General features: G+C 37.6%; 1 protein-coding gene across 3 annotated transcripts in view; it reads left to right on the forward strand.

The window, feature by feature from the left end:
• The window catches only part of ANLN (anillin, actin binding protein), a 48,866-nt gene extending 27,451 nt beyond the window's left edge, over positions 1-21,415 (forward strand). For 2 of the 3 annotated variants that reach the window (XM_059171555.1, XM_059171556.1), the window contains exons 11-25: positions 549-694; positions 910-1,057; positions 1,722-1,857; positions 2,458-2,640; positions 4,271-4,397; positions 5,092-5,140; positions 5,233-5,289; positions 5,753-5,791; positions 6,069-6,090; positions 6,873-6,985; positions 8,214-8,267; positions 12,425-12,511; positions 17,284-17,391; positions 18,444-18,616; positions 20,115-21,415. In XM_059171555.1, coding sequence (XP_059027538.1) covers positions 549-694; positions 910-1,057; positions 1,722-1,857; positions 2,458-2,640; positions 4,271-4,397; positions 5,092-5,140; positions 5,233-5,289; positions 5,753-5,791; positions 6,069-6,090; positions 6,873-6,985; positions 8,214-8,267; positions 12,425-12,511; positions 17,284-17,391; positions 18,444-18,616; positions 20,115-20,238 — 1,566 coding nt within the window. In that variant the 3' untranslated portion in view covers positions 20,239-21,415. The remainder of the gene's footprint in view (positions 1-548; positions 695-909; positions 1,058-1,721; positions 1,858-2,457; positions 2,641-4,270; positions 4,398-5,091; positions 5,141-5,232; positions 5,290-5,752; positions 5,792-6,068; positions 6,091-6,872; positions 6,986-8,213; positions 8,268-12,424; positions 12,512-17,283; positions 17,392-18,443; positions 18,617-20,114) is intronic. The other variant, XM_059171557.1, reaches the window with a different exon arrangement.
• Positions 21,416-26,349: the final 4,934 nt, after the last annotated feature.

Below are 26,349 nucleotides of genomic sequence, written 5' to 3' on the forward strand. Positions count from 1 at the left end.
AGCACCAGACAGAGAACTAACATTTATGGACAGCCAACTACAATTATTAGCTATCACCATAAATTGAATAACTGCAGCTTGGCGAGTTGATGCAATTAGAAATATTTTTTAAGACACTTGCAGATGTAGGTTTTAGCTATCTTTTTTTAAAAAAAAATTTTATTTATTTATTTGACACAGAGAGAGAGAGAGAGAGAACACAAGTAGGCAGAGAGGCAGGCAGAGAGAGAAGGGGGGGAAGCAAGCTCCCTTCTGAGCAGAGAGCCTGATTCGGGGCTCGATCCCAGGACCCTGAGATCATGACCTGAGCTGAAGGCAGAGGCTTAACCCACTGAACCACCCAGGCACCCCGGTTTTAGCTATCTTTGAACTTTTATTCATTTACTATTTAGGAACTTATTTTAGTTGGGCTTAGTTTTATGATGCATCAGTTGGCTTATTGGATGTTTATTTTCTAATAATAGAGAATTTCTTCATTTCCTCAGAATTATCATTTAGAATCCATGTCATCCATAAAACCTACTAATACCTCATGTGTTTCACTGCAGAGTTTGGTTTCCTCACCGAGATTGGAATTGAAAGACAGCAGTGTAAGTGATGAAAGTCCAAAGCCGGGAAAATTCCAGAGAACCCGTGTCCCTCGAGCTGAGTCAGGTGATAGCATTGGTTCTGAAGATCGTGATCTTCTTTATAGGTAAGAACGTTTCAGAAGGGATTCAGTCACTAAGGGTCATGGTTAGATATAGCAAATTGTATTATAATGTTATTAATAATTCACCTATAAAACTTTGGAATGACTTTTTTCAGCCTCTCTTTTACCAAATGGCATTTTGCATTCCACCTGTTCAGTAAAAGAGAGTGCTCAGTGTGTTGCTGGATTTCTAATAGAGTATACCTTATTTCCTGAAGCATTGATGCATATAGATCTCAAAGATTCAAAGAAACAGAACGTCCTTCAATAAAGCAGGTGATTGTTCGGAAGGAAGACGTTACTTCCAAGTTAGATGAGAAAAAGAATGGCTTTCCTGGTCAAGTTAATATCAAACAGAAAATGCAGGTATGTACTTCTGTGGAAAGGAGCTTTGGAATGTTTTTCTGTACAAGACTGTATACTCCTTAAGGACAAGGGCTCAGCCTTACTCATCTGTATATCCTGAGTGACTAGGGCATTGTCTGATACACTAGAGCTCAGTAAATTGCTCTTGAGTTCAGTGTAACTTGAGAAAGGAAGGACTTCTCTGTTGGAAATGTTGCTTGTTTGATATTGTTTGATATTTCTGAAATATTTAAACGTTTGTCATATATCCTTAAAGTCCAACTCTAAGTTGGATGATAGTGAAGTGTGAAATTTTTTTGCTCTTAGATGTTCTTGTATGCTAAGGAAGGCATTTTTAAAAGTATAAATATATATAATTTAAATAAAATGAATCAAATAATGTCTAAATCTTTATACTTTGTTGAATGTACTCCCAATTATAATTTTAATAAGTATGAGTGGAAAGTCTTCATGAGAAAGACTGTTTATAGTGTAATTATTACAGCGTGTTGAATATTTTTGGTGCATAATGTAGACACTTGAATGGTGAGATAATAACATTTTGACTTTACTCTCTGGATATTTCAGAAATTATCCAACAGGCTTAGTTAGAACTGAAGTTTCAATAAAGTGAAAATGGCAATTAAAAATGTGAGTTTTTTCTTCCTTTTGCTGGTTTCCCTAGGAACTCAATAATGAAATAAATTTGCAGCAGACAGTCATCTATCAAGCTAGCCAGGCCCTTAACTGTTGTGTTGACGAAGATCATGGAAAAGGGTCACTAGAAGAAGCTGAAGCGGAAAGACTTCTCCTCATTGCAAGTACGTGTGCTACACTAGAAACAAGACTCTTTTGTCTAGGATAGTTAGAAATCTCTATTTTAAAGAAGGGGCTTTTTTCTATTTCGGTTGATCTGTGTTTTTGTGTGTTTCTTATGACACTTGTGAATGCTCTGCACATAAAATGGAGTTTGCACAAAAGGTGAAAGAATTGGAATGCATTTGAAGATATGCAGTTGTGAAGAGTATGCCAAAAATGAATATATGAACATATGTGTGTGTGTTTGTGTCTGTGTGTGTGTGTGTGTATTCGTATACATACACTCTGTCTTAGCACCTAACTATCTTCATGGAGCTAAAAAAAAAAAGTGCGTGAGTTTAGTTGTGTATGTGTGTTGAAGAATGCTAGGGCATGTTAGTGCACAGAGATTATACCATACGAAAAAACTGGCAAAAAGTTCAAGCATTAAGTTATAAAGACATTATAAAAAGATGAGCAGTCAAGGTTTTACCCAACTACTACCACCTGTTTTATAAAGAAGCACTGATCTTGTCTTTGATCTTAAGTACATTTTCTTGAGTTGGTCTCATGTACAAACAGTTACAGTTTTCATATTTGTGATATTGCATATTTTTACATAGCTGAGAAGAGAGCCCTTTTGATTGATGAGTTGAATAAATTGAAGAATGAAGGGCCTCAGAAGAAGAATAAAGCTGGTCCCATTGCCCCAAGTGAATTTGTCCCATCCAAAGGATCAGTTACTTTGTCAGAAATCCGCTTGCCTCTAAAAGCAGATTTCGTCTGTGGTACGGTTCAGAAACCAGGTATGGTGATTTTTATTTGCATCACTTCTGGGTCCTAGGTTAAATTATGGGCCTTACCTGGATAGGAATTATGCAAATGGGAGCAAGTAGAGCATGCAAAAAGATGCACAGCTTGTTATCTTGGGCTTTAGTTCCTTTAATGAAGATATATTCATAAAAATAACCAAGAGAAAATTGCGTATATGGGGTTGCTGATCTACACGGTAACAGGGTTCTAACTGAAAGGAGGTGAGTTACACATAGGTGTTTTGTTGTTGTTGTTTTTTAAGATTTTATTTATTTGGTAGAGAGAGAGAGGACCAAGTGATGGGGGAGGGGCAGAGAGAGAAGCAGACTCCTGCTGAGCAGGGAGGCTGATGCAGGATGGATCCTTGGACTCTGGGATCATGACCTCAACCCAAAGCAGACACTTAACCAACTGAGCCACGCAGGTGCCCTAAACATAGTTTTGAACATAAAGTATTTTCCCAAGATGAGATGTCTTGATACAGCACATCATTTCAACTTTCATTATTTAGTTTTATTGTGGAAAGTAATGGGACATTGAAGAGAATCTACTTTATTCTGTTTAAAATTCAACCCGGGGTGCCTGGGTGGCTCAGTGGGTTAAAGCCTCTGCCTTCGGCTCGGGTCATGATCTCAGGGTCCTGGGATCGAGCCTCGCATCGGGCTCTCTGCTCAGCGGGAGCCTGCTTCCCCTCCTCTCTCTCTGCCTGCCTCTCTGCCTACTTGTGATCTATCTCTGTCAAAAATTATTAGTTGTAGAGGTGAAGATGACCACCACAGTGAAGATGGTTCTATTGAAATTATTATTGCCTTTGTCACTCTAGATTGAATAAGTAAACTTTCCTAAATGTGTGTGCTATGATAAATCATAGCAAAGTGGGCAAAGGAGAATATGGCACCAGAATCTGAAAAGAGGGCAGGGTAATTATACCACACTTAATAAAAATCAAAGTTTCATTAAATTTTGGTGTAGTTCTTTTAAGATTCTTTTATGTTTTCATTTGCATGGGCCATTCTGTTTGAGGAGAGAGAGGGCTAGACATGGGTAAGAAGTGAATTTAAGCTACAAGGAAAATAAAGAATGGAGCTTTCTTTAGGAACAAGGTAACATAGGTTCTGATTGTTGCTGTTGTCTGATTTTGGTGTGGTCTGGAAGAAATCTTGGTAATATAATACGTACCTTGAAACGTGGGTATTTACTAACATGGTGAAGAAACACTCTTATGTTTTTATTAGAATTTATCTCCAAGGAACTTTCACAGAAATATAATATTTTAAGGAACATATTGAGGCCTATATTGTTGAACAATATATCGTCAGCTAAAGAATTAGGAATCAATAGGTAAAATTTGAAGTCAGCAGAAACTGAGGGATATGGAGTGATGTCATTTCAGTTCATATAAATTATAGGAAGACACCTTGATGAGGCCTATTGATGATGATTATGACTGTCTGCTTATGTATCTTACTTAGCTTTTTGTATCTGGAAAGTTGATTTTAGTAATTTTTAGGTAAATTACATAAATCGGTCGCAGTTTTACTTTTTCCTTTGGTTTTCTGAAATGCTGATTAGTCAAATCTGACTTTGCTTGTGCTTATTACATAATGTGATTACTTTTTGCAGATGCAGCAAATTACTATTTCTTAATTATACTAAAAGCAGGACCTGAAAATATGGTAGCCACACCATTAGCATGTACTTCAAATTCTCTTAATGGTGATGCTCTGACATTCACTACTACATTTACTCTGTAAGTAAATTAGGCTTCTGATGGTTTAAACACATTTTTCTTTTAATAGAGAATACAGATGGAATGTATAGTCTTTGAAATGTGGTATCTACATTCTTCTATGGACAAATGACTCCGTTTCAGTTTGTTGATTTAAATCTTTTATATGTTTCTGGTATTTCTGTCCAATGAGTAGCACATTTCTTGCATGTGACTATAGGTACTTAATGATTTGGTAAATACATAAAATATAAATACATATTACATATGTACCATAAAAATAATTAAGGTCCACATTATATATTATATAAATATATATAAATAAATATGTATATAAAATGTGGACCTTAATTTTTATGTATATATGTTTTAAATCGTAAACGTACTTAATATTCCAGCTCACTGAAAAGATGTATTTAGTAAATTTGTAAATTTATTATGAAAATTCAGAATCAAAATCCAATTAGAAAAAAAGTACTTATTAAAGATCTTGAGTTGTAAAATACCAAAGAAAAGATTTGGCTTGTATTATAGGAAAAATAGACTGCTCTTACTAATTTTTATATTCTTTGATGGTTTATAAAACTGCCTGTAGTTATAAACACTGTGAATTCCTTTAATCCCAAAATATTGCAACACTATTAGGGGGCATCATTTTTAATGGCATTAAGTCAATGTTTTCCTTACTGTTTTATTTAATGATTTATTTTTCCAGACAAGATGTGTCCAATGACTTTGAAATAAATATTGAAGTTTATAGCTTGGTAAGTAGTGAAAGCTTTCCCAAATAACCAATATTATGTTCTCCTTAGAGATATTAACTCTTAAACTAATTATGCTTTGGGTTTGTTTGTAGGTACAAAAGAAAGATCTCTCAGGCCCTGATAAGAAGAAAAAGGCATATAAGTCTAAGGTGAGAATGAAAAACATGGTAGAAGTATTATTATCAGAAACAATAGCTGTATCAGTTTTAATTGCTCTACACTTACTTGACAACCAGCTTTGATAGCGTGCTGAAATGTGTCTCAGGCCTTTCTTCTGCACTCTTGCCTGCCATGTTCTTGGTTAACCAGCACTTGGGACTGACATGCAGGCAGAAACAGTAGTGTCTGCATGTCAGTTTCTAGCTTTCCCAGTCTTGGCTCTGAGTTGTGCTTTTCCTAAGTCATCATCTAGCAAAATTTTATTTTAGTTCTAATAAAAGCAGGAATGACAATATAGGGAAAGCCTTTAATGGAGGACTCAAGAATAATGTATTCATATTTCAGGATTATTTTCTATGTGAGAGTATCTCAAGGTTGGTTAGTTTTAAGCTCTGACTCATAATGTTTAGCAGGAAAGACACTGGGAAAGACACTGTTAATCTTTTCTTCTAGGCGATTACTCCAAAACGACTTCTCACATCTATAACCACAGTAAGTAAATTCTTAAAAAATTTAGCTCCATTGAGAAATCTGCATCTTACACACAGGATTGTAAATTGGTTAGCCATTTCTAATCCCTTAGCACTGTAGAAATCTTTAAAATATACTACTGGGGAGAAAATCTAATACTTAAGAAGGGGAAAAATACTGTTTTCTGAAGTGTAGCCTTTGCAGTGTTAAGGAGTTTAATGTTTAATACTTAAATCTTTGTATTGAATAAAGGAAGTAACTTATACTTCTTTATTCCGATTTTTTTTTTTTCTTTTAGAAAAGCAGCCTTCATTCTTCAGGTGAGTGAATCTTGAACTGTTTCAAACACTGGAATAAGGAATTGAGTTAAGCAGTGGTGCACGTGCTTTATACATATGGGCATCTTGATGAGTGTTCACCTTAGTCTCCTTTGAGTAATATTTTCTGTATGGTTTTTAGTAATATATGAGATTACCGGGCAGAATGGCAGGCTCTCAGCTGTCGCCCGGCCTCACGTCATTCAGGCTCCATCTAGGAGGCAGTAGCTGTGTGATACCCAGTCCCCTGGCTACAGCTGCAGCTGCTGGCTCCGTTCTTCACCCCAACTTCTGTCATTGTGTAGATTGGTTTTGTGTTTTCCACACTGTGAACTTTACTTCTTTTAACTTTGCTCATCATGATTCGCATTATATCATGTCAGAGAAGCATCCTTCTAGTTCACAATAGAAGGTGCCAGGAAGCCAGGAAAGGCATTCTCTAGAGTGGCTTTAGGCCCGAGTTTTTTGGAGGGGATTAGAATGGAGCTGGTTTCACTCACTTCCTTTGGGCTTCTGGTCTCTTCTTCTTGGCATAAGAAGGTAACTGAGAAGAACTTTGTAGATTCAGTCTCTGCTGTTAATTACGTCATCCTAGACCAGAGCAATGAAGGTTTTTTTCCCATCTCTTTTAGGAAAATTGTTTTCTCTCACTCTTTAGAGATGGAGGAGAATGAGGCAGTTTTCTCTGTGACAACCTAATTTCTTTCTGTTGGGCTGTGGTGAAGAATTGTTATTTACACTCACAAAAGTCACTCTGAACTAAACTTCCTTTCCTTTCTCTCCAGTCATGGCCAGTCCAGGAGGTCTCAATGCTGTGCGCACCAGCAACTTTGCCTTGGTTGGATCTTATACGCTGTCATTGTCTTCAGTAGGAAACACTAAATTTGCTCTGGACAAGGTACTCCAAATTTATGTGTTTATTTGCTTTTAGAAAAATTAGGTCAATGGAAATGCCCCAGGGCTTTCAAGTATTTGAAATCTTTGGGTGAGAATGTATGTTCTTAGAATTGTAAATTTTAACTAGGCGTGGGTGTCCCTACATTTTTGATGTTGGAAGTATTTCTTTCTTCTCTCTATTTAATAGTTAAATCTTCAAAGCAGTGTATACTGCTTTGTATACAGTGTATACTGATTTATTCTAAATGTTACTTCTGACTACGAGAGTATTACTTCTTGCATGTAGATGTTAAGCTTACAGTTTTAAACATGGTAACTTGCCCATTTGAACTGATATTTTGAAATGAATAGTACTTAATAGATTTAGTTTTGATAATACAGGGAAGGATAGGTTAGTTTCTTAGAGAGTACTCATAAATCAAAGGGACTTCTTTCCCATACTTTCCTCTCCAAATTAAAAGCTTCAAAGTTCAGTGTTTGTCCCTATTGAGTGCTTTTTCACCATAATGTGATATGACTAAACTGTTTTTTTTTTAAGATTTTTATTTATTTATTTGACAGACTGAGATCTCAAGTAGGCAGAGAGGCAGGTAGAGAGAGAGAGAGAGAGAGAGGAGAGGATCCCTGCTGAGCAGAGAGCCCGCCGACGTGGGGCTCGATCCCAGGACCCTGCGATCATGACCTGAGCCGAAGGCAGAGGTTTTAACCCACTGAGCCACCCAGGCGCCCCTGACTAAACTTTTAATAGCCAATGAAACCATTCAAAGAGTGAGAGACCTGGTAGCAAATTTTGGTCCTTGGACTGATTTCTGTGGTATAATACAGGGATATTGTTAAATATTTTAAGAGATTTTCCTAGTCAGAATATGGAGGTGAGGAAGTATAAAAATTTGGAGGTCTGGTTTCTAGTACTGATCCTGCTAGTAATTTCCTTTTAAACATTGAGCAAATCACTTCATTTCTCTGGGATCTTGTTTTCCCAGTAGAGAATATAAGGTTAGATTAAAACAATCTACCTTTAAATTTCTATGAAACATTTGTCTTTTAGTTAATAGGGAAAAAACAGACTACCTTTAAATTTTGATTATTGTTAACGCATAAATGTGTTTTATCTTAACATGCTAATTTTAAAAATGTATATAACTTTTAATTTAGTAATACAGCTAGTTTAACAAATTGAGTGATCTTGGGTCTTTTTTTCTTTTTGTCTTTTATTTTGTTTGTTTTAGATAAATTATGATGTAAAAGAGCGAGAACTACTGGGCTATATGTTCCAGGAAAAGGTTGCTATATTTTCTTTGCTTGAAACTAATGAGCTTAAAAAAATCAATCCTGAAGTTTTGGCTCAATGTATTCATTTCACTAACCACTCTTATGTGTTCTTGGTAATTTTAAAAATAATTAAGGACGTGATATACGTTATTCTTTCTTTAGATTCTTACAGGTGGAAATCTTTTTCTTTATTCTCATAGTTCTTTTAAGCTTTTTTTGACAGTCTTCTTGTTTTCATGCATGTTTGGTACTAGGGCTTTTTTTCTATATTTTTTTCACGTTACAGTTCTTTAAGATTCTGTAGACACTTATTTGATTTTCTGGCTACTAAAATACCAAATTAATAACTAACATTAAAATGTATTCAATTGTCTAAAAACAAAAGTATTTAATATTCAGTATTCATTCAGTATTCAGTATTTATTTGTTTATTTAGTATTCAGTATTCAGTATTTACTCAGTATTCAATATTGTTGACCTCCCGTATATGGAAAGACCTATGGTAATGTTTCAGATAAAACTGGTCTCAGTTGGCTAATAGGTACATTGCTATGTAGATGATGGTTTGTTTAGTGATTTTGAAATTAAAATGCATTGAACACTAAAATTATACTAAATATAATCATATGTCTTAGGTCTTTTTTTAGGATTTTTACTAGCCTTGCAAAGATCAATTACAAGCATTCCCTGGGTATATAGAAATGTACAAAATGCCAATTTCTGCATGTAAGAGATTTTGTTAATCTTTAAAATGAAAGAGGTTTCAATGATGTATGTTAAATAGACTCATTTTGAAAAATTGTTTGGGTGCCATTTTAATTCAAAATATCACATTTACAAATTTTAAAAATCCGGTATTTCCATTTTCTTAATTTCTTTGAAATTAAGAAACTTAAATTAAATTAAAGTTTAAATTAACTTAAATTAACTTAAAGTAAATTAAACTTAACTTAAATAGCCAACCACATGATTCAGTACAAAATCAAATCACTCAATTTAATTGGTTGTGTCTAATACTCTTAAGTCTCTTTCTGAATCAAATACAATATAATCATATATAAAATTTGTCTCAAATGTGCTTTTATGAATGGCAGGAGGAAGCAAATGTTTATTCTAATAGTTTATAATTGATGTAGGAGAATATTTAAAATAGTTAAGTTAGATGTTCTTTCAGTTGGTGAGAAAAATGGAAGTCTATACTCACACAATAACCCTGCTTCATTTACTGAGAGAACACACAAGTCACCCATATCCTACCAGATTCCAGTGATGTAAGCGAGTGTTTGCTTATTTTATTGGAGCTGTGACCGACAATACAACAGTCACAAAGGTTATCTCTTGAGATCACCTTCAGAATGGAATTTCTGTTGAAGTTTACCCAGACTGTTTGCTCTATGGATTTAGGATACCACTGATAGCGATTGCCTTCCTATTTGAGGTTAAATCTGATATCCTGCAATTTAAATTATGAATTGCCATGAGTTACAGGCTCTCAAATTCTTTCTTTGAATAGAGACTCCAAAATAGCCATAGATTTTATTATACTTTCACAGATAAAGAGAGAATAATATCTCGAAGCCCATCTTTTGACTAAAAGAACCCTCATAGGTATTTACACCTTACCAGAAATAGAGATGTCATTTCAAATAATAATAGGGCAAACAGTTGTGAAGTAAAACAACCAATTAGCATTGTTGAATTTCAAGGTTATAGGAAGAGTGATTAGGTGTTCTGCTGTGCCCAAAACTATCCTGGTGTATGCCCATTGGCTTAATAATTATTAACAGTACGCCCCTCTCTTAGAAATATCCCACTGTATAAAAAATTACAGCCATGCTAGTTATAGAGTTACATTTTATAGATCTTAGCAATAATCTTAGAAGTGTGAAAATCTTCAAGACCATTTTGTTAAACAGAAAACCTAATAGGCTCATACATTTTCCCATGTTCCTACACTCAGCAGGGGGCAGTGATATTGACCATCTTGTGACTATTCTCACCCATTGGCACAAGCTTCTGACCAATAATACTGTCAGCATTTTATAGCTGTAGAGTTAAGAGTGAACATTTTCTTCTCATTTTTATGAGATTCTTTTTACCAGTAGCATTCCCTGGGTTCAACGTGGAAATCTATTAAGATTGAGAGCCTGAGGAACTTAAAACTGACAACATGGAAAAGAAAAGAACAAGGGAATTTATAACAAGAAGGATAATGAGGCACATAATATTTTGATTTTACATTATACTTTTTAAATTCAGAAAGCTAGAGGTTTGTCTCATGGAATTAGTCTCTGGAAATCTACACTTTCTGGCCAAGATTCCCCCCTTTAAATTCTCTTTATTGTGTTGGAAGACTGAATTGTTGGAAACTAGCCTTATACCTAAAAAGTTTTTTCCACTCAAAAGTAACTTCTCTTAGGCTTTTCTGGTACCTTAAGACACGTTTTGCTAACAGATGCACAGAACAAATGGAGACGAAGCACAGATGCTCACAGACACAGTTCAGAGTTCTGGTGGCTTCGTGCTGAGGTGCTGATTGTGGTCCCCAGGGAAAGAGCTGGGTGCCACTCTCGCTGTTTGGGGTGCACGCTGCCTCCAGAACAGCTAGCTGCAAACACAAACGCTAAATGCTCGTTTTGCTTTTTGCCTCTTTTCATGAAAGTGAAAATCCTCTTCAGATTTCTTTCAGTTAGCAAAGACAGGTACTAACATAAGTCTTTGGTAAAAGTCAAGTGGGCAGATTTTTGAAAATCCAGGGGTTACCTATGTGCCACGTTTTCCTTTTTTTTTTTTTTTTTAAATAGGAAAACTGGGTATTTATTTGGTCAAAGAGTATCCTTTCAGCAACTGTTGGTTGAATGCCTGGATAGAAGTTGGCAGTAGGCTACGAGAACAAACATGGAAAAGACACACAATTGCTCTCAAAATCTGCTGTGCAAATTGCAGGCTATGGCCTTTGGCACCAAAGGGAACGTGCACATTCACAGGAGAGTCTGAGAGCCGGGAAGACGAGCTTCCTACTTGGAGAAGAATAGGCTCTGCGTGGCCTAGAGTAGTTTTCATACTCCGAAATGGAGAGAAAGGGTTCTGTACCATATTGTCTGTATGTGTTGAGGGACATTTAGGTTGTTTGCCCCTCTAATTCTTGTGAAGAATTTAATGAATGCCGGAGTGCCCATATTCCTGGAGACTCTGGTTTTAATTCTTTCGGATAAATACCTAGAAGATTGTTTGGCTATGTAGTTGTTACATTTTTAAGTTTTTGAGAATCCTCACTGAAAAGCTTTCAATTTTGCTCATTTATTGATTTTGTTGTTTGCGTTGCTGCTCATGCTTTGGTGTCATATCTGAGACTCTATTGCTGAATCCATGATCATGAAGATCGACTCCTGTGTTTTCTTCTAAGAGTTTCATGGGTTTAGGTCACTGATCCCTTTTCAGTTAATTTTTGTATGTGATGGAAGATAGGGAACCAACCTCACTCTTGTAATGTAGAAATCCAGTTTTCCTAGCACTGTTTGCTTATAGGAGTGCTCTCTCCCCATTGAATGGCCTTGGCACCCCTGTTGACCATAGCTGTATGGGTTTATTTCTGGGCTCTCAGTTCTGTTCCTTTGGTCTACAGATCTTCTTTTACGCCCTTACCACACTGTGTTGATGACTGTAGCTTTGGATTAAGTTTTGAAGTTAGGAAGTACGATTCCTCCAATTTTGTTCTTTTTAAAGATTGTTTTGGTTATTAATAATGGGGACATTTTGCAATTCCATATGAATTTGGGGATCAGCTTTTCCATTTCTGCAGCTCACTATTCTTTACTACTGAGTATTAATGTATTAATTTACCAGTGGAATATATTCTGTTGATGGAGAATGGATAAACACATGTAACCTCTTCTTAAATCTATGTTTTCTCTATCAATTAACTTGGAACTTAGGGTTCTATTTTTATCAAACTCTACCTTGAATGAATTTGTTCTTCAAAAGCATTTGTTGCTAAGGAACCAGTAGACTTTCGGGCCACGTATTTTACATTCCAGCTTTAGAAAATACTGTGCTTTCAAGGCATAATCTTCTTTAATCATAAAACATGATTTATACATGTTTTATCAAGAAAAAAAAATCACACTTTGAAACGGTTTTGCAAATAACTTACCCCCTGTCTTCACAGGTGCCCTTTTTATCTCCTTTGGAAGGTCATATTTATTTAAAAATAAAATGTCAAGTAAATTCAAGTGTTGAAGAAAGAGGTTTCCTGGTAAGTAACATCACTTAATCTGTATTTTCCTTTTTCCATGTTGTGATGTATAGACTTGGTTTCGCATAGAAATGACAACCTATGTGACTACATGATTCATCGGTTCAGTAAATGTATGAATGCACGTCCACACTGTGTCAGTCACTGTGCTGGTGCTGGAATCTGGCAGGCCACAAAAAAATAACACTTCCCCTCAGAAGCTTTTAGATTAGTAGGGAGAAAGCACAAGTAAACTGGCAAGTGCGATGCTGTGCTGTAATTGGTGGGAGCATAGAGTGCCGGGGGGTAACTGGAGGGGCGTTAAAGAAAGTCACTGGAAGTAGCTTGTAAACTGGTGAATGAGTTAGCCGGGTAGAAAGAGGGGAAGAAGTATTCCGGACGAAGGGCAGTGCCTGTAAGCCAGCCTGGAGTGCCCTTCCCTCTCCCCCTCCACCAGAGATAAGGAGGGCACAGACAGTGAGTGGCGCGTCCTTCAGCGGTGCTTAAGGCCTGGGTGTGTGTGGGGAGGAGGGACAGCGAGGAGCGCGACTGCAGAGGACAGTGTACTTAGGGGAGACGGGGCTGAGGGCTAAAGGGCCTTTGGAAGAATTTGGACTATATCTGGAAGCCAGCAAGTACACTTGAAGGACTTTACGCAGAGGAATAACATATATTTGAGGTTTAGAAAAGTCATTCTTCCTGCCATGCGGAGAGGAGGATGGAAACGGGTGGCTCTGAAGGAGATGAGCGAGGAGACAGTCACTCCATGAGAGGTGATGGGGACTGATGGGGACTGTCCTGGAGAGATGAAGCAGGAGGGAGGGCAGGCGTGGGGGTTTTGACTGCAGCAGAGGGGGTGGAAAAGTAGAAGTAAGGATGTCACCTAGATCCCTGCCTTGTACAACTTGTTGGGTGGCATGATGCCACTGAGATAAGGGATCTTGGGGAAGGAGCAAGTGTGCACATTTGGGGAAAAGTTTTTTGCTCCCTGAATTTTACTGTGGAAAATTGCAGATATACAGCAATGTTTGGTAGAATTTTACATCAAACACCCAGATAGCCACCATCTAGATGGTGCCTTTAACGTGTTTTACTCTCCTTGTTTTATCACGTTTCTGCTACCTAGCCATCCTTCTAGCTACCCCTCTGGCCATTGCTGAAAATACCATTTTTGGAGGGAAAGAATTTTCAAAGTATACTGGAGACATTAGCATGTTCCTCCAAATCTCAAGTGTACATCCCTGAGTTTGGACACAAGCATACATTTTATAACACAATTTTCTATTAAGATCTAGAACATTGCCCCAGAAAGTTCTTTCATGCCAGTTCCTTCATCCCCCAAGGAGGGAAGTTTGGATGAGTTAAGTTTAAATGATCTGAATTTTAGATGACTCTAAAAGATCTTGAGTTTGAGGCTCAAGATGGGCAGTTTGGTTGAGATGAAGATTTGGAAATCTGCATCATAGAGATAGTGCAGGGAGGGCTGAGCAAAGCAGAACCAGGAGGTACACTAACATTTAAGCCACAGACCTAGAAAGAGATGCTCTCCAAGGGGCCTGCAGGGAGGGCTCTGTGTGTGGCATGGTTGCCAAGAGAGACTCTGAAAGAGGGAGTGGTCAACTTAGATCTGGACTACTATCCGAGACCATGGGACTCCTTTACAAGGCAGAGAACAAAGCTGGATTGCAGATGGTTATGGACAGGGTAGGAGGTGAGGAATGAGAGTGCCAGCAGCTCTGTGAAACAAAGTTTGGCTGCAGAGGAGAGAGTGTGGTACCTGCAGAGCTATGTAAGGGTGAAAGAAGGATTTGGTTGACATTTTAATAAGATCAGCGAGACTTGAGAATCTTTAAATCAAATGGGTGGCTTCTAATAGGGCAGAGAGACTGAAGACGTGCTGGGGAACCTGCACTAGATTTAAGGAGTGATATGTGGAACGAGGTCACGAGAGTGAGAAGACATGAAACCCAAGCCATCGTTCACGGGATTGATCTTACTCAGAAGAGCCTTGAACAACACTTATGTGGGTCCATTTATACATGGATTTGTTTCAGTAAATATTTACAGTACTGTGAATGTATTTGTTCTTCCTTGTGATTTTCTTGACATTTTCATTTCTCTGACTAACTTTATCCTAAGAACACGGTCTATAATACATGTAATATGTGAAATATATGTTAATTGACTGCTTCTATTGTAGACATGGCTTCTGGCCAACAATAGGCTATTAATAGTTCAGTTCTGGTGGGGGTTGGGGAGAGTCAAAAGTTAGATGTGGATTTTCGGCACCCCTGACCTCTGGGCTGTTTCAAGGGTCTATACTTTTTTTTTCAAGGCTATATACTTTTTCGATTATCAGATGAGAAAAGTATGTATAGCGTACACAGAAGATTGTGGGTATGGTGCACAAAGTAGAGGAAATCTAATCCCTCACTTTCTTGTGAAGCAAGAATTTGAATGATACAGAGGAGCTCTGTGGCCAACCGGGTGGTAGACCAGACTGCCTTAGTTTGCTCACATGTACAGCCAGTAGGTGGCACTAGATGTTTTTGAAAAAGTGTTTTATACATTTTCTGATGGAAAGCAGTGTTTACCTTCTGACTTTATTTAATGTAAATATTTTCATATTTTACTATAGATACCTTTAGCAACTGACAGATTGTTGTGACCATTAGTTCATTTGCATATGATGTCTGATTGACTGAATTTTTGAGCTGGGCTCTCAACAAGTTAGTGTTAGTTAGCCCTCTTCAGGTTTACTCTGTCTCAGACCCTATAGCCCATTCTCATCACAACCACATTTGCAAAAATGTGGTAAGAAACTTCTCAGAACTCCCCAAATAAATTCTATCCCCTGCCAAACAGTGCCTTTTAATTACTTGTACCCTCTATAAAATAGAGCTAGCGATCGAAACTAAAGTTGCTTGGTTCGGTTTTCCTTCCTGGTATGTCAGGGACAGCTAGAAGGAAGGTGACTACCAACCAAAAAAACTTGCTAAGTGATTCTAAAATGGTGCTAGTCTAGTTCTGCCTTCACCGATGAACGGCAAGTCAGGAAGTTCCGGATTAGCTAGAAGGTTCCAGTTCTGCTTTGTGTTGTCATTTAGTTTTCTTGGCCTGAACGTTCCTCAGCTATAAAAAAAATGAAAATGCTGTCCTCTTCTTATTCTTCTCTGATTGTAGTCAGGTATAATTATAATAATGTGCTCTTCTTACCCGTCAAATTTTTCTTTGTCTATTAGCTTTATGATGTAAAGGGTGAGCATAAACATAAGAGGGAGCTGGTGAGTCATTTATGCTAATTTTGTGCTTGAGATTGAAATAGCAACATTCCTGTCTTTTTTCCTTGAATGGTTGTGAGCCAGTGCTGCTTAAAAACATGCCTTGGGGAGGAAAGAGGATAAACTGGGGAAGAAGGAAGAAAGGTGGGGTAAAAGGGTATGTGGCTAGAGCAAGCTAATTAATTTGGGGTAATTAACTAAGCTAATAAATTTCAGGCTTAGTTCTCTCATAGAAACATTTCTTCACACAAAGTAACTTTCCTCCATGGCTAGAGCTTGTACTCTTCTAACTCAAGCCAACTTTAGGCAAATTCACACAAATTAGTGAATCAAGAAGAATATATGTCTGCTATCCTAAGGTTGTATAAAGTTTAGTTGATCCAGGTGAAGGTGGAAAAGCCGAATGCATTCTGAAATCAGACACAAATGTGCTTTGAGATGATCGGTTAGCTAGGGTCAGCAAAGTGTGGCTTGCTGCTTGTTTTTATAAAGTTTTAATGGAACATGGGCTCATTTGTTTGCACACTATCTATGACTGCTTTACCATTACTGTAGAATTGAGTAATTGTGACAGACCCGATGGCTCACGAAGTCTAACATCTTTACTCTCTGGTACTTCACAGGAAAAGTTTGCCAACCTCTGATCTCTAGCACTGTTTCATTTTACCTTGCTTTGTTCTCTCAAATAGTATTTCCTAAAGGACGTCTTTTTCCTTTTTAAGTCCAAAGGAAAGACTTCTGTGTGATTAAGGCTCATTAGGACTACAAGTAAAGAACAGTGAGGTGGCAGGGAGCAGCTCCAACTTATACTGTTTAAGCAGAAGTACTTGCATGGAAAAAAGCCCCAAGTTAGTTACCTTTCCCAGAGTCCTGACCTTGATGGACATGACTGCTTCACCTCTCTTTAGAATGTAGCTTGTGTTTCTAAGGCATGAGCCGGCAGCCACCTGACTGCCGGCAGATGCTACTCTGTTGTGCTTTGTGGCTCAGCAGTAGGCGGGGTGCTCTGACGTTTATCAAAGTAATCCGTCAAGGCACAAAATCATGAGTTGAACTCTTTCCCAATCCTATTTTGTTCTGAATAGAAGTTAAATGCCAGTCTTTTGTATAAAATAAGTCTAATTTAATAAGCTGTTATTGGTTTTGTCAACATATAAAGTATGATATTCTCATTATTCTACCCTACATCACTTAAAGCACTTTTCTCTTGTTTAAGGAGCATTTGGTTTGGGATATGATGCTTTAAAAAGGTCTAAATTAGATAGAGGTATTGATTTGAGGTTAATATCTGGAGATTCTTAAATGCTATATGCTTATAGATGATTTTGAAAATCTGGGTCAGTTTCTGGATATTAGCAATCAATGAGTTTCATTATTAGGGTAAAGGATGATGCAAATCATGTAAGTTGATTTTGAGCTATTAAGTATATCAACGTATTGAAGTTTAACATGTAGATTTATCATTTAATCGATCCTCAACTTTCTCAAGTTAACATTTCATTGACTTTTCAGACCATATTTGAAGATGTTAGTGGTTTTGGTGCTTGGCATCGAAGATGGTGTGTTCTTTCTGGAAATTGTATCTCTTATTGGACTTATCCAGATGATGAAAAACGAAAGGTAATATTAATAGTTCTGGTCAGTGCTGAAAGCCCTGCATTTCATATTGTGTTTCCTGTAGAGGTTCCCGCTGGTGTCCACACCCACCCAGATGCCCCTTTGAGTATGTTTACTAAGCCATTAAAAATGTTCTTGTTGCGGGGCGCCTGGGTGGCTCAGTGGGTTAAGCCGCTGCCTTCGGCTCAGGTCATGATCTCAGGATCCTGGGATCGAGTCCCACATCGGGCTCTCTGCTCAGCAGGGGGCCTGCTTCCCTTCCTCTCTATCTGCCTGCCTTTGTCTACTTGTGTTCTCTGTCTGTCAAATAAATAAAATCTTTAAAAAAAAAAAAAGTTCTTGTTGCAAGATGCATGCGTGTGTGTGTGTGTGTAAAACTTTCATTCTTTTCCATTCCCTGTGATTTGATCCCTCTTAAAATACCTTAAGGCATATATTTGTCTGTCTTTTCTCCTAGAATGTTTCATACTATTTTTAATAACATATTTAGCCAGAAATATGTTGAATTCACTTTTGTTTTTATTAATAGTTGACTTACCTAAATCTGGAATAAAACAATAATAGAAAGCCATCACAGGAATATAGTGATTTTGATTTTGTTTCTAATATTTGATAATAGAATTTTATGATAAATAGTATCTCATTTTCAAAGAAATTAATATTATTGCTCAAATATGATTATTTATTACTCCCAAACTGGGAAATAGAAATAAATAGAATTACAAAGTAATCTGGGTTTCTAATTGTTGAAGCTGGTGGATGGGTACATGGAAAGTTTATTTTACTGCTCTTTTAATTCTGCATCTGTTTTGAGTATTCCATAACAAAGAGTTTATTTTTTAAGTTGGCTCAAAGCTCTAGTTGGCACTTTGAGTTTCCGTTTTGCTAGCAAGATATAATAATATAATAAATATGTTTCTCTAAACCTATTATAATTAAGTTTCAACCTTTACATTGATGACTTTTTAAATTTTTAGATTGTACCAACTTAAATACTGCTTAATGCATATTGATGTAAATGGTCTTGTTTATTGTTTTTTAATTTGTTTTTAAAGAATCCCATAGGAAGGATAAATCTGGCCAATTGTACAAGCCATCAAATAGAACCCGCCAACAGAGAATTTTGTGCAAGACGCAATACATTTGAATTAATTACTGTCCGACCACAGAGAGAAGATGACCGAGAGACTCTTGTCAGCCAATGCAGGGACACACTCTGTGTCACCAAGTATGTATTACACCATAAACAGAAATACTTATGTCCAGTAAGTAATTGATTGCCCACTACGTTCTAACCACTTTTAGAAATATCCAAGATGGTCCTTGTCTTTGAAGAGAGTACAGTCTTAAAGAAGAAAGAAAACCCACACGATCACTAAGAGAACAATCTTCTAACTAAATTAATATAGTTTTAAAAATCTAACATTCAGTGTGTAAACCTGGCGATTCACAGACCTGTACCCCTGGGGATAAAAATATATGTTTATAAAAAATTAAAAATTAAAAAAAAGTTTAACATTCAAACTATATACTGTTTTCCAGTATACTCACAGTATAGCCATTTTCAAGGCAATTAGCTAATGTACTTTGGGTTAAGTTTGAAGATTTTGTGTATAATTGAGAAGGCAAGTGTTATTTAAAGAGACTTTACATGCCCCTTCCTTCCCATCCCCAAAATGCCCTCAGTGAAATCAGGTAACTTACAGAAACAATCTCAGGCTACTCTGCAAATTTCTGGCTAGAGATTAAGGAAATGAACTGTTACGAGTGAGGGCCAGCAATGTTGAGTGACTTGTCATGGTTACATTTGGTAACAAGACACTGAGTCAGGATGTAAACATCAGTTTCCACAGAGTGATGATAGAGCTAGATTGATGAGTAAACACATTTAGCACAGTCTCGAGCTCATGGAACGGGCTCAGGAAATGGCCACTATTATTGTTGTACATGTTGTGTTATCTCCATCCACTAGATGATCAGATCACTGCTTATCCTACTTCTAGTACCAATGTGGGGAAATTACAGATGCAGAAGGAGTACAGTATAAAGACCTGACAACTGCTGTTCTCTAGAAGAATGATCTGGCTTGTGAGTTAGGGAATTCTCCTCTTGCTTACTCTGACCTACCCTATCAACTTGTTATTCAATTCGTGGCTAAATATGGGTGCAAAGAAGTGATTCCTGATATGGATGGAGAAGTTAGGGTAGACAAGGTCAAAGTGATCTTCAGATCACTTATTGTAGATAACCATGTTCTACTAACACAAAAATAAAGGGAAATAGTGCAAAATAGTATTACTTGTAGAGCCCAGGGAAAGTCCACAAGCTGGTGATCCCAGCTCTCAGGGAGCCCAGATCTGAGGATTTGGGAAGCTTCCAGATAAAGACCTGGTGTGCTAGCTCTTGTTAGGAAGTGGCCCACACTCAGTGGTTGTCCTTCAGGCCAGAGCACCTGTACAAGACAGTGACTGTCTTTAGTGCGGAAACTCCATCATTAACCAAACAGGATCACTGTGAATTTTGATTCCGTGAACCAACCTATGGGGATTATTTTCCTTTATTGCAGCTGAAAAACCTCACAGGCTTTTGATTAGCATCTGTTAAAAACTGGTAAAGAGTAACTCATTTTAGCTGTTTGCTTAGCCTTTTCTCCCCTCCCCCAGCAAGAGAATAGGGCGGTATGGAATGGGGGAAAGGATCCTGACTTTTTTTGTTTGCACCCATAGGAACTGGCTGTCTGCAGATACCAAGGAAGAGCGGGATCTCTGGATGCAAAAACTCAATCAAATTCTTGTTGATATTCGCCTCTGGCAACCTGATGCTTGCTACAAACCCATTGGGAAGCCTTAGACTGTGGGCGGTTTCTAGGCCTTGTAGAGGTTTTTTTGAGCTGTGTCATAAATGTATCTTAAGAGCATCAGATTTGCTGATTGCATTTTATGCTTTAAATACAAAAGGGTATGTGCCAATATTCACTACATATAATGCAGTATTTGTATCTTTTGTATGTAAGATTTCAACTGGTTTCTGTCATTCATAAATGATTGGAGGAAAATTCATTATAGTCAGTTTTGCTAAATTTTAATTTAAAGGCCTCATTTTCCTAGAAATCTAATTATTCAGTTATTCATGACAAAGTATTTTTTTAAATGTAAGGAATTTTGAGTTGTCTTCTTGGAGCTGTGGGTCTCAAAGTAAAAAGCTCTTCTAGGGGTTGGAGGCAGAAACCTCCGACTTGGTCGTCCTTTCCCTGTCCTCAGTACGTCTTTCTAAAGTTTGTGATCGTTTATTGATCATGGTATGTCTTGTTAGTAGAATACTGAAAAAACTTCCAAGGGACTTCACAGAAACATTTTTAGTAATGGAGGTAAGAATTTTTAATAATCGGTGCACATTAGTGTAAAGTTTGAGGCTATCTTCAGACAAGAGATGTGGGTAATGGGATATTATGTGAGATTTGGGGGTTAGTTTTCTTTAGAAGAGTTAATAATCACATGGTTTACATTTACCCAGTTTCTACAGATGCTGTGTGGTGCACATTTTCATAGAGTACAGGCTTTTTAAAATAATTATTTTTGCTATCTAAGACTCCGCTTGGCATATCAGTACTTTCTGCTCCTGTAACAAGAATAAATGTAAATTGAGGAGTCTTTGTATAAAAGTAAACTCTACCAAGCTGCTAAGGACTAATACTTTGCTCGCCAAAGTTCTTGTCTTTTTTTTTTTCTTGTCCATGTATGACAGTGTCTAGGAGTACATTATGAAATCTTTTGAAAAATTTGTCATGCATTACCTTTGAAAGCCTAATACTTTTTTATTGCAAAGTATTATAAAGCATGGTCACAACTTTTAAATACACTTTGAGTTTCTTTTCTGAATTGTTAAAGTTATTGATGATCTCATTTATAAACACTAAATTCTGTCATTTCCTGTCATTTAATTTTGTATTCATTCAAATGTGTTTTTTGTTATGTTATTTTAAAAATATATTTTATGATCTCTTACCCAAATAAATGCTTGCAAAAGACTTAAGGAATTATTCACAAAATGCTATGTAAATGTGTGGCGTGGCTGCTGTGTCCCTGGGCTGGGGGACTTCATGAGGGGTTTGTATGGATAGGATCCCATTCATCTTTTTATCCCAGCCCCTGCTCAGCTATAGCAGAGGCTTAGCAGCAACAGGGTGGGGAGAGTGACATTATTCTCCGATACAGGGAGAGGGTTCGATGGGATTGATGAAAGGGTCCCTTTTATTTATTTATAGAATTATACTTATTTGGGGTTGTTTATTTGTAATTCCAGTGTATTTAACATACAATGTTATATTAGTTTCTGTATAATACCTGATTCAGCATTTCTCTACATTACTTTGTGCTTATTAGGATAAGTGTCCTCTCATCCCGTTCACCTGTTTCTTCCAACTCCCGCGTGACCAACTTGTACTGTCTTTGAAGAGGTGTTACTTATCATGGCACGAAATCCAGAACGCACGAAGAAGTTCAAGTGAAACATATGCCTTTTCCCCTTGTCATAACCATGTTTAAGTTCTTGTGTGTCCGGTTGGACTGATTCTAAGCATAATACATAGGCATAGTAATCGTCTCTTCTTCATTAAAAATATTCCACATATATTGTTTGTTCTAAGTTAAGACAAAAAAGCACAACAGAGTGTCCCTTTTCAGTCATTGCTTCTTAGGGTGTAGAGAGGGTACGTGAAGTCCAGTTTTAGAAGAAATTTAATTTAAGATGGCTGTGGAACATCAAGTTAGAGATACCTGGTGACAGCAAAAACCACTGCTCTGTCACCAGCCCGCAGTGGATTGTCGGAACCATGAGAGTAGGTAAGATGATCTGAGGAGAGTCGTCCCAAAGGAGAAGCAAGAACAAAAGGAATGTGTTCTTTCAGGGGAAAGAGAAAAAGGAGAGGCCCGTGAAAGAAAACCAGAGTGATGTCTTGAATTTCTTCTCTGAATTATTAGTTAATGATGATTGCATTTATAAACACTAAATTCTGTCACCTCCTGTCATTTAATTTTGCAAGAGAGATCAATGTAGAGTAAGCCCAAAGAAGAATCTTAAGATCTGGCCACAAGATCATAGGACAGGTTAAAGAAAATGGGAACTGAAATTTGGAGCAGTCACTTCAATAATATAATTTTAAAAAAAAATCAAGTTATGACAAAAATCCATAGAGGAAAAGAATGACAGATTTAATCAGATAAAAAAATTTTCTGATAAATGTCTACAAATAAAGTTTAAACACAAGCATCAGACTAGGAGAAAATATTTATGACATATTTAATAATCAAAAAAGTTAATGTGTGAAATTTAACATAAAGAGCTCCAATGCCTAGCTATCACTGTCTGAACATTTACTATGTACCAGGTGATATTCTTGGAGTTTTGTATGGATTATTGCATATAATCTTCAACTGACCTTAGGAAATAGGCATCGAAATGAGGACACTAAAGCTTCGATAACTTGGGTAATGAATAAACAGAAAAATAGAATTTTAAACAGGTTGAACTGCTTCCCCAGACTGGGGAAACTGGAGTCAATGTTGCTGAGAAACAAACTCAGACTCTTGGTGAGGATAGAAGTGCTAGAGCCTTCTTGGATGGCCGCTTGGCTACCTCCAGCGATCTCCTCCCTCACACGCAGGGTCAGACTCCCACGCATCCGAGATCTCCTCCACACAAAGCTTGGCTTATAAATTCAAGCACAGAAGCAGTTACGGCCCCTGTGAAGCAGGGAGAAGTCTGCGTCACCGTGTGCACCTCCCAGGTCTTTCATCCCGACATTGGACACTGTCTTTGGCCCAGGGTTATAGGTAGGGTGTCACGTGGGGTCTGTGGAGCCCATTTTATACCCTATATAGTTATACAGCATGTGTGTCTTTGCCTCCCAGATCCATAAATTCTCAGTTTATTTACCACAAACTATTCCTAACCAGTCACATCCTTCTAAGAGCATTCCACAGATAAGAGATCTAGCAGATATTAAGTCTACTAACCAGGAGGTCCGGTTTATAGAACGTTTACAAGAATTTAGATGTGTCACCTGCCTTCTTTACCTGGAACAAAAAGCCAGCTACTTTAACTCCTTCCTTCCCACTACCCCCAGATGAACTTGCAGGTGAGGGAAAATACCCATAAAAGGATAATCGTTACGATCGTGTTTTAAAGGGAAAAAAACCTGAAATAACATGAAAATCCAACAGGGATGAAAATGAGAAAGAATCTATAAGCCTAATAATAGGAAATTATGGTGACAATTTCTACAAAACTCCAAGCAGTGTTCAAGAAAAGAAACATGTATGTATATATATTTGGACCAATTTTCCAGAACACCTTCTGGGGAAAAGGCATATGCTGTGCAACATGACATAACATAATATATATGCATGTGAATACCTAGAAGAAAACACGGAAGGAACCACAGGAAATTTTATATGGGAAAGGACGGCACTGAGAGCAGTGCTGGGTAGAGGAATGCTTTGACTTTTGACTCTTTCTAGAACATTTGATAGGTTTTCAATGAGAATATTTTCATATTGCTCATTCACAGGACCTACAAACATTTCAAAAATTAAAATTGGAAGGGAGCATGGAGTGAGTGCAAGACTGAGTAGAGCCTACAGGCTATCGGGCTGGGAAGGGAGGGGCACCACTGTGATGACAGCATGGCGGGGCAATGTTGAGGGATGGGTGGTCTGGATGAGGAATTGAGTATGTTAGTCCCCTGGTGGGGAAGAGCAGAGGGAAGGTGGGATCTGAGGATAGTAGTAAACAGGAGTGGAAGAGATGAGGGAGAATGAATGCACTTGTAGAGCACAATGAAAGGTGACTGGACCCAGTTGATAGGTGGAGTGGAAACCCCTTCCCAGGAGTCAGCATTTAGGAAGGGAATATGACTCAGTATTGAACAAAGGCATCCGAACTAGGTGGTCATGCAGGACTAGGTGCCTGGGGCGGGGGGTGGGGGATGGTGTTGGTGACTCACAGGCCTTGTTCAGGAAGTGTGCTTGCTGGTGGGGAGCCATGTGCAACCATCACACAGGGGGTTCAAATGGGGAGCCAGAGCACGGCCAACCACAGCAGACACGGAGAGCCTGCAAAGGCATATGGGGCAGTGATCTCTAAACTCTCTGAGAGCTCATATCCCAAAGAGCCTAAACCTGAAGGAACTATATATACTCCTCCTATTTTCAAACCTAACATTTTCCATTAGGACTTTGGAAAGTGGCAGGGGATGTAATTTCCACCACATTAGAAATATTAACATTTCAGATTAAAATGTTTACATTTTTAAAAAGGGTTATTTAAGAGACAGACAACATGAGCAGAGGGAGGGGCAGAGGAAGAAGCAGACTCCCCATGGAGCACAGAACCCAATGTGGTACTCAATCCCATGACCCTGAGATCATGACCTGAGCCGAAGGCAGATGCTTAACTGACTGAGCCACTAGACACTGCTTTACATTATTTTTAAAATCAAATCCAACAGAACCCAAATGCAAGTGCAATTTTATCCACTCCTTCACTGTCAATTTAAACATTCACAAGTAGGATATTTTTGGAGATTTTATAGCCTTTTTATCTCAGTTCTTAGTATAATTTTATACTAATGTAATTTATATTTTGTGCTTGAGCAAGTGTATATAACATGAAATGGAATTTTTAAAATGTTCTGTGACAAAAAGATTTTTAATGTTAAAGGATTATTTTAAGCTGTATTATCATTACATTTAGTATTAGTTCACAAATGATCAAAACTACACAAGACATCTGAAAAATTTTAAGCATAAAGAGTAAAGCTTTATAAATGTGTTTCTTAATGAAATGGGTGGACTTTTTATCAACTGGCTTATGTATCTATGGATAAATATCATTTATTTTTAGAATCAGATGTGGTTCAGCATCGATCCTTTTTTTTCTTTCCATTTTTACAGAAAACCTAAATAGATGAAAATGAAAGCTTTGTTATTGCAAAATCACTCAATTCTCTGGGCTTTCAAGTGATCTATCAAAAATTATTTTTAATGATAAACTCAATTATTCTTAGCTGATACAGTAGGCAGGATACATACTGTGCTACCATAAAAAATGGAAAATAACAAAAGTACAGTGGATCGAACAGAAGTTTCTCTTTCCTATGCGAGTCTAGTAAGGGAGTCAGTCTGGGCAGAGAGGTGAACTTGTCGGGCGTCCAGGGACCAAGGAACCTATACCAAGTGTAGCCTAGGATGTGGCCTTGCCCTCATAGTCGAAGCTAGCTCCCTTGCATCACATCCACCTTTCAGGAAAGGAAACAGAGGGGAGCTCATACTGGGCATTGAAAGATGAAGACACAGAACTAGCACACATCACTTCTCACATCCCACCTGCAAGAACTTAATCACATTGCCATACCTCGTGGCTAGGAAAGGTAGTCTTCGTTGAGCGTCCTTCAAACCCTGCTGAGATGCATGAGCTTTCTATTATAAACATCACCAAGTGGCATTCGGAGGGCACCAGCAAGCCCTGCCACTGCTTCTAACTCTTTTGTTGAAAGCAAACGTATGAAAGCTACCCATCTTACAAAGGATGTTTATTCTGCCTTGAGAGTCCAGGAAACTACTATTTGAATCGTCAGTTTCTCCTGATATTGGGAGGTTTTTGTATCCCAGGAAAGTGACTGCAGGGAGAAGTAGGAAGTGTGTTTTTCCTTTGCAAAAAGGGAAAAAGGCAATTGCTCAAGGCATTCAGTCCAGAATATATCACATTAAAAGAAAGCACAGAGAACTCACCATCATGCTGTGCCTTGGGTCTCAAGTTCTCTGGATGGGCTTTCTTTTCCTTTTCACCTCTCAGAGCCTTCTGATGTTTGTTTTCTATAATGCCCAGGGCTTTCACTGCACATAGAGGGAGAAATAGGGAGAAATAATACATCTACTCCTTCTGGTTGCCACTGATTGAGTT

The sequence above is a fragment of the Mustela lutreola genome, chromosome 4 (assembly GCF_030435805.1).
Source record: "Mustela lutreola isolate mMusLut2 chromosome 4, mMusLut2.pri, whole genome shotgun sequence".
Taxonomy (NCBI): Eukaryota; Metazoa; Chordata; class Mammalia; order Carnivora; family Mustelidae; genus Mustela; species Mustela lutreola.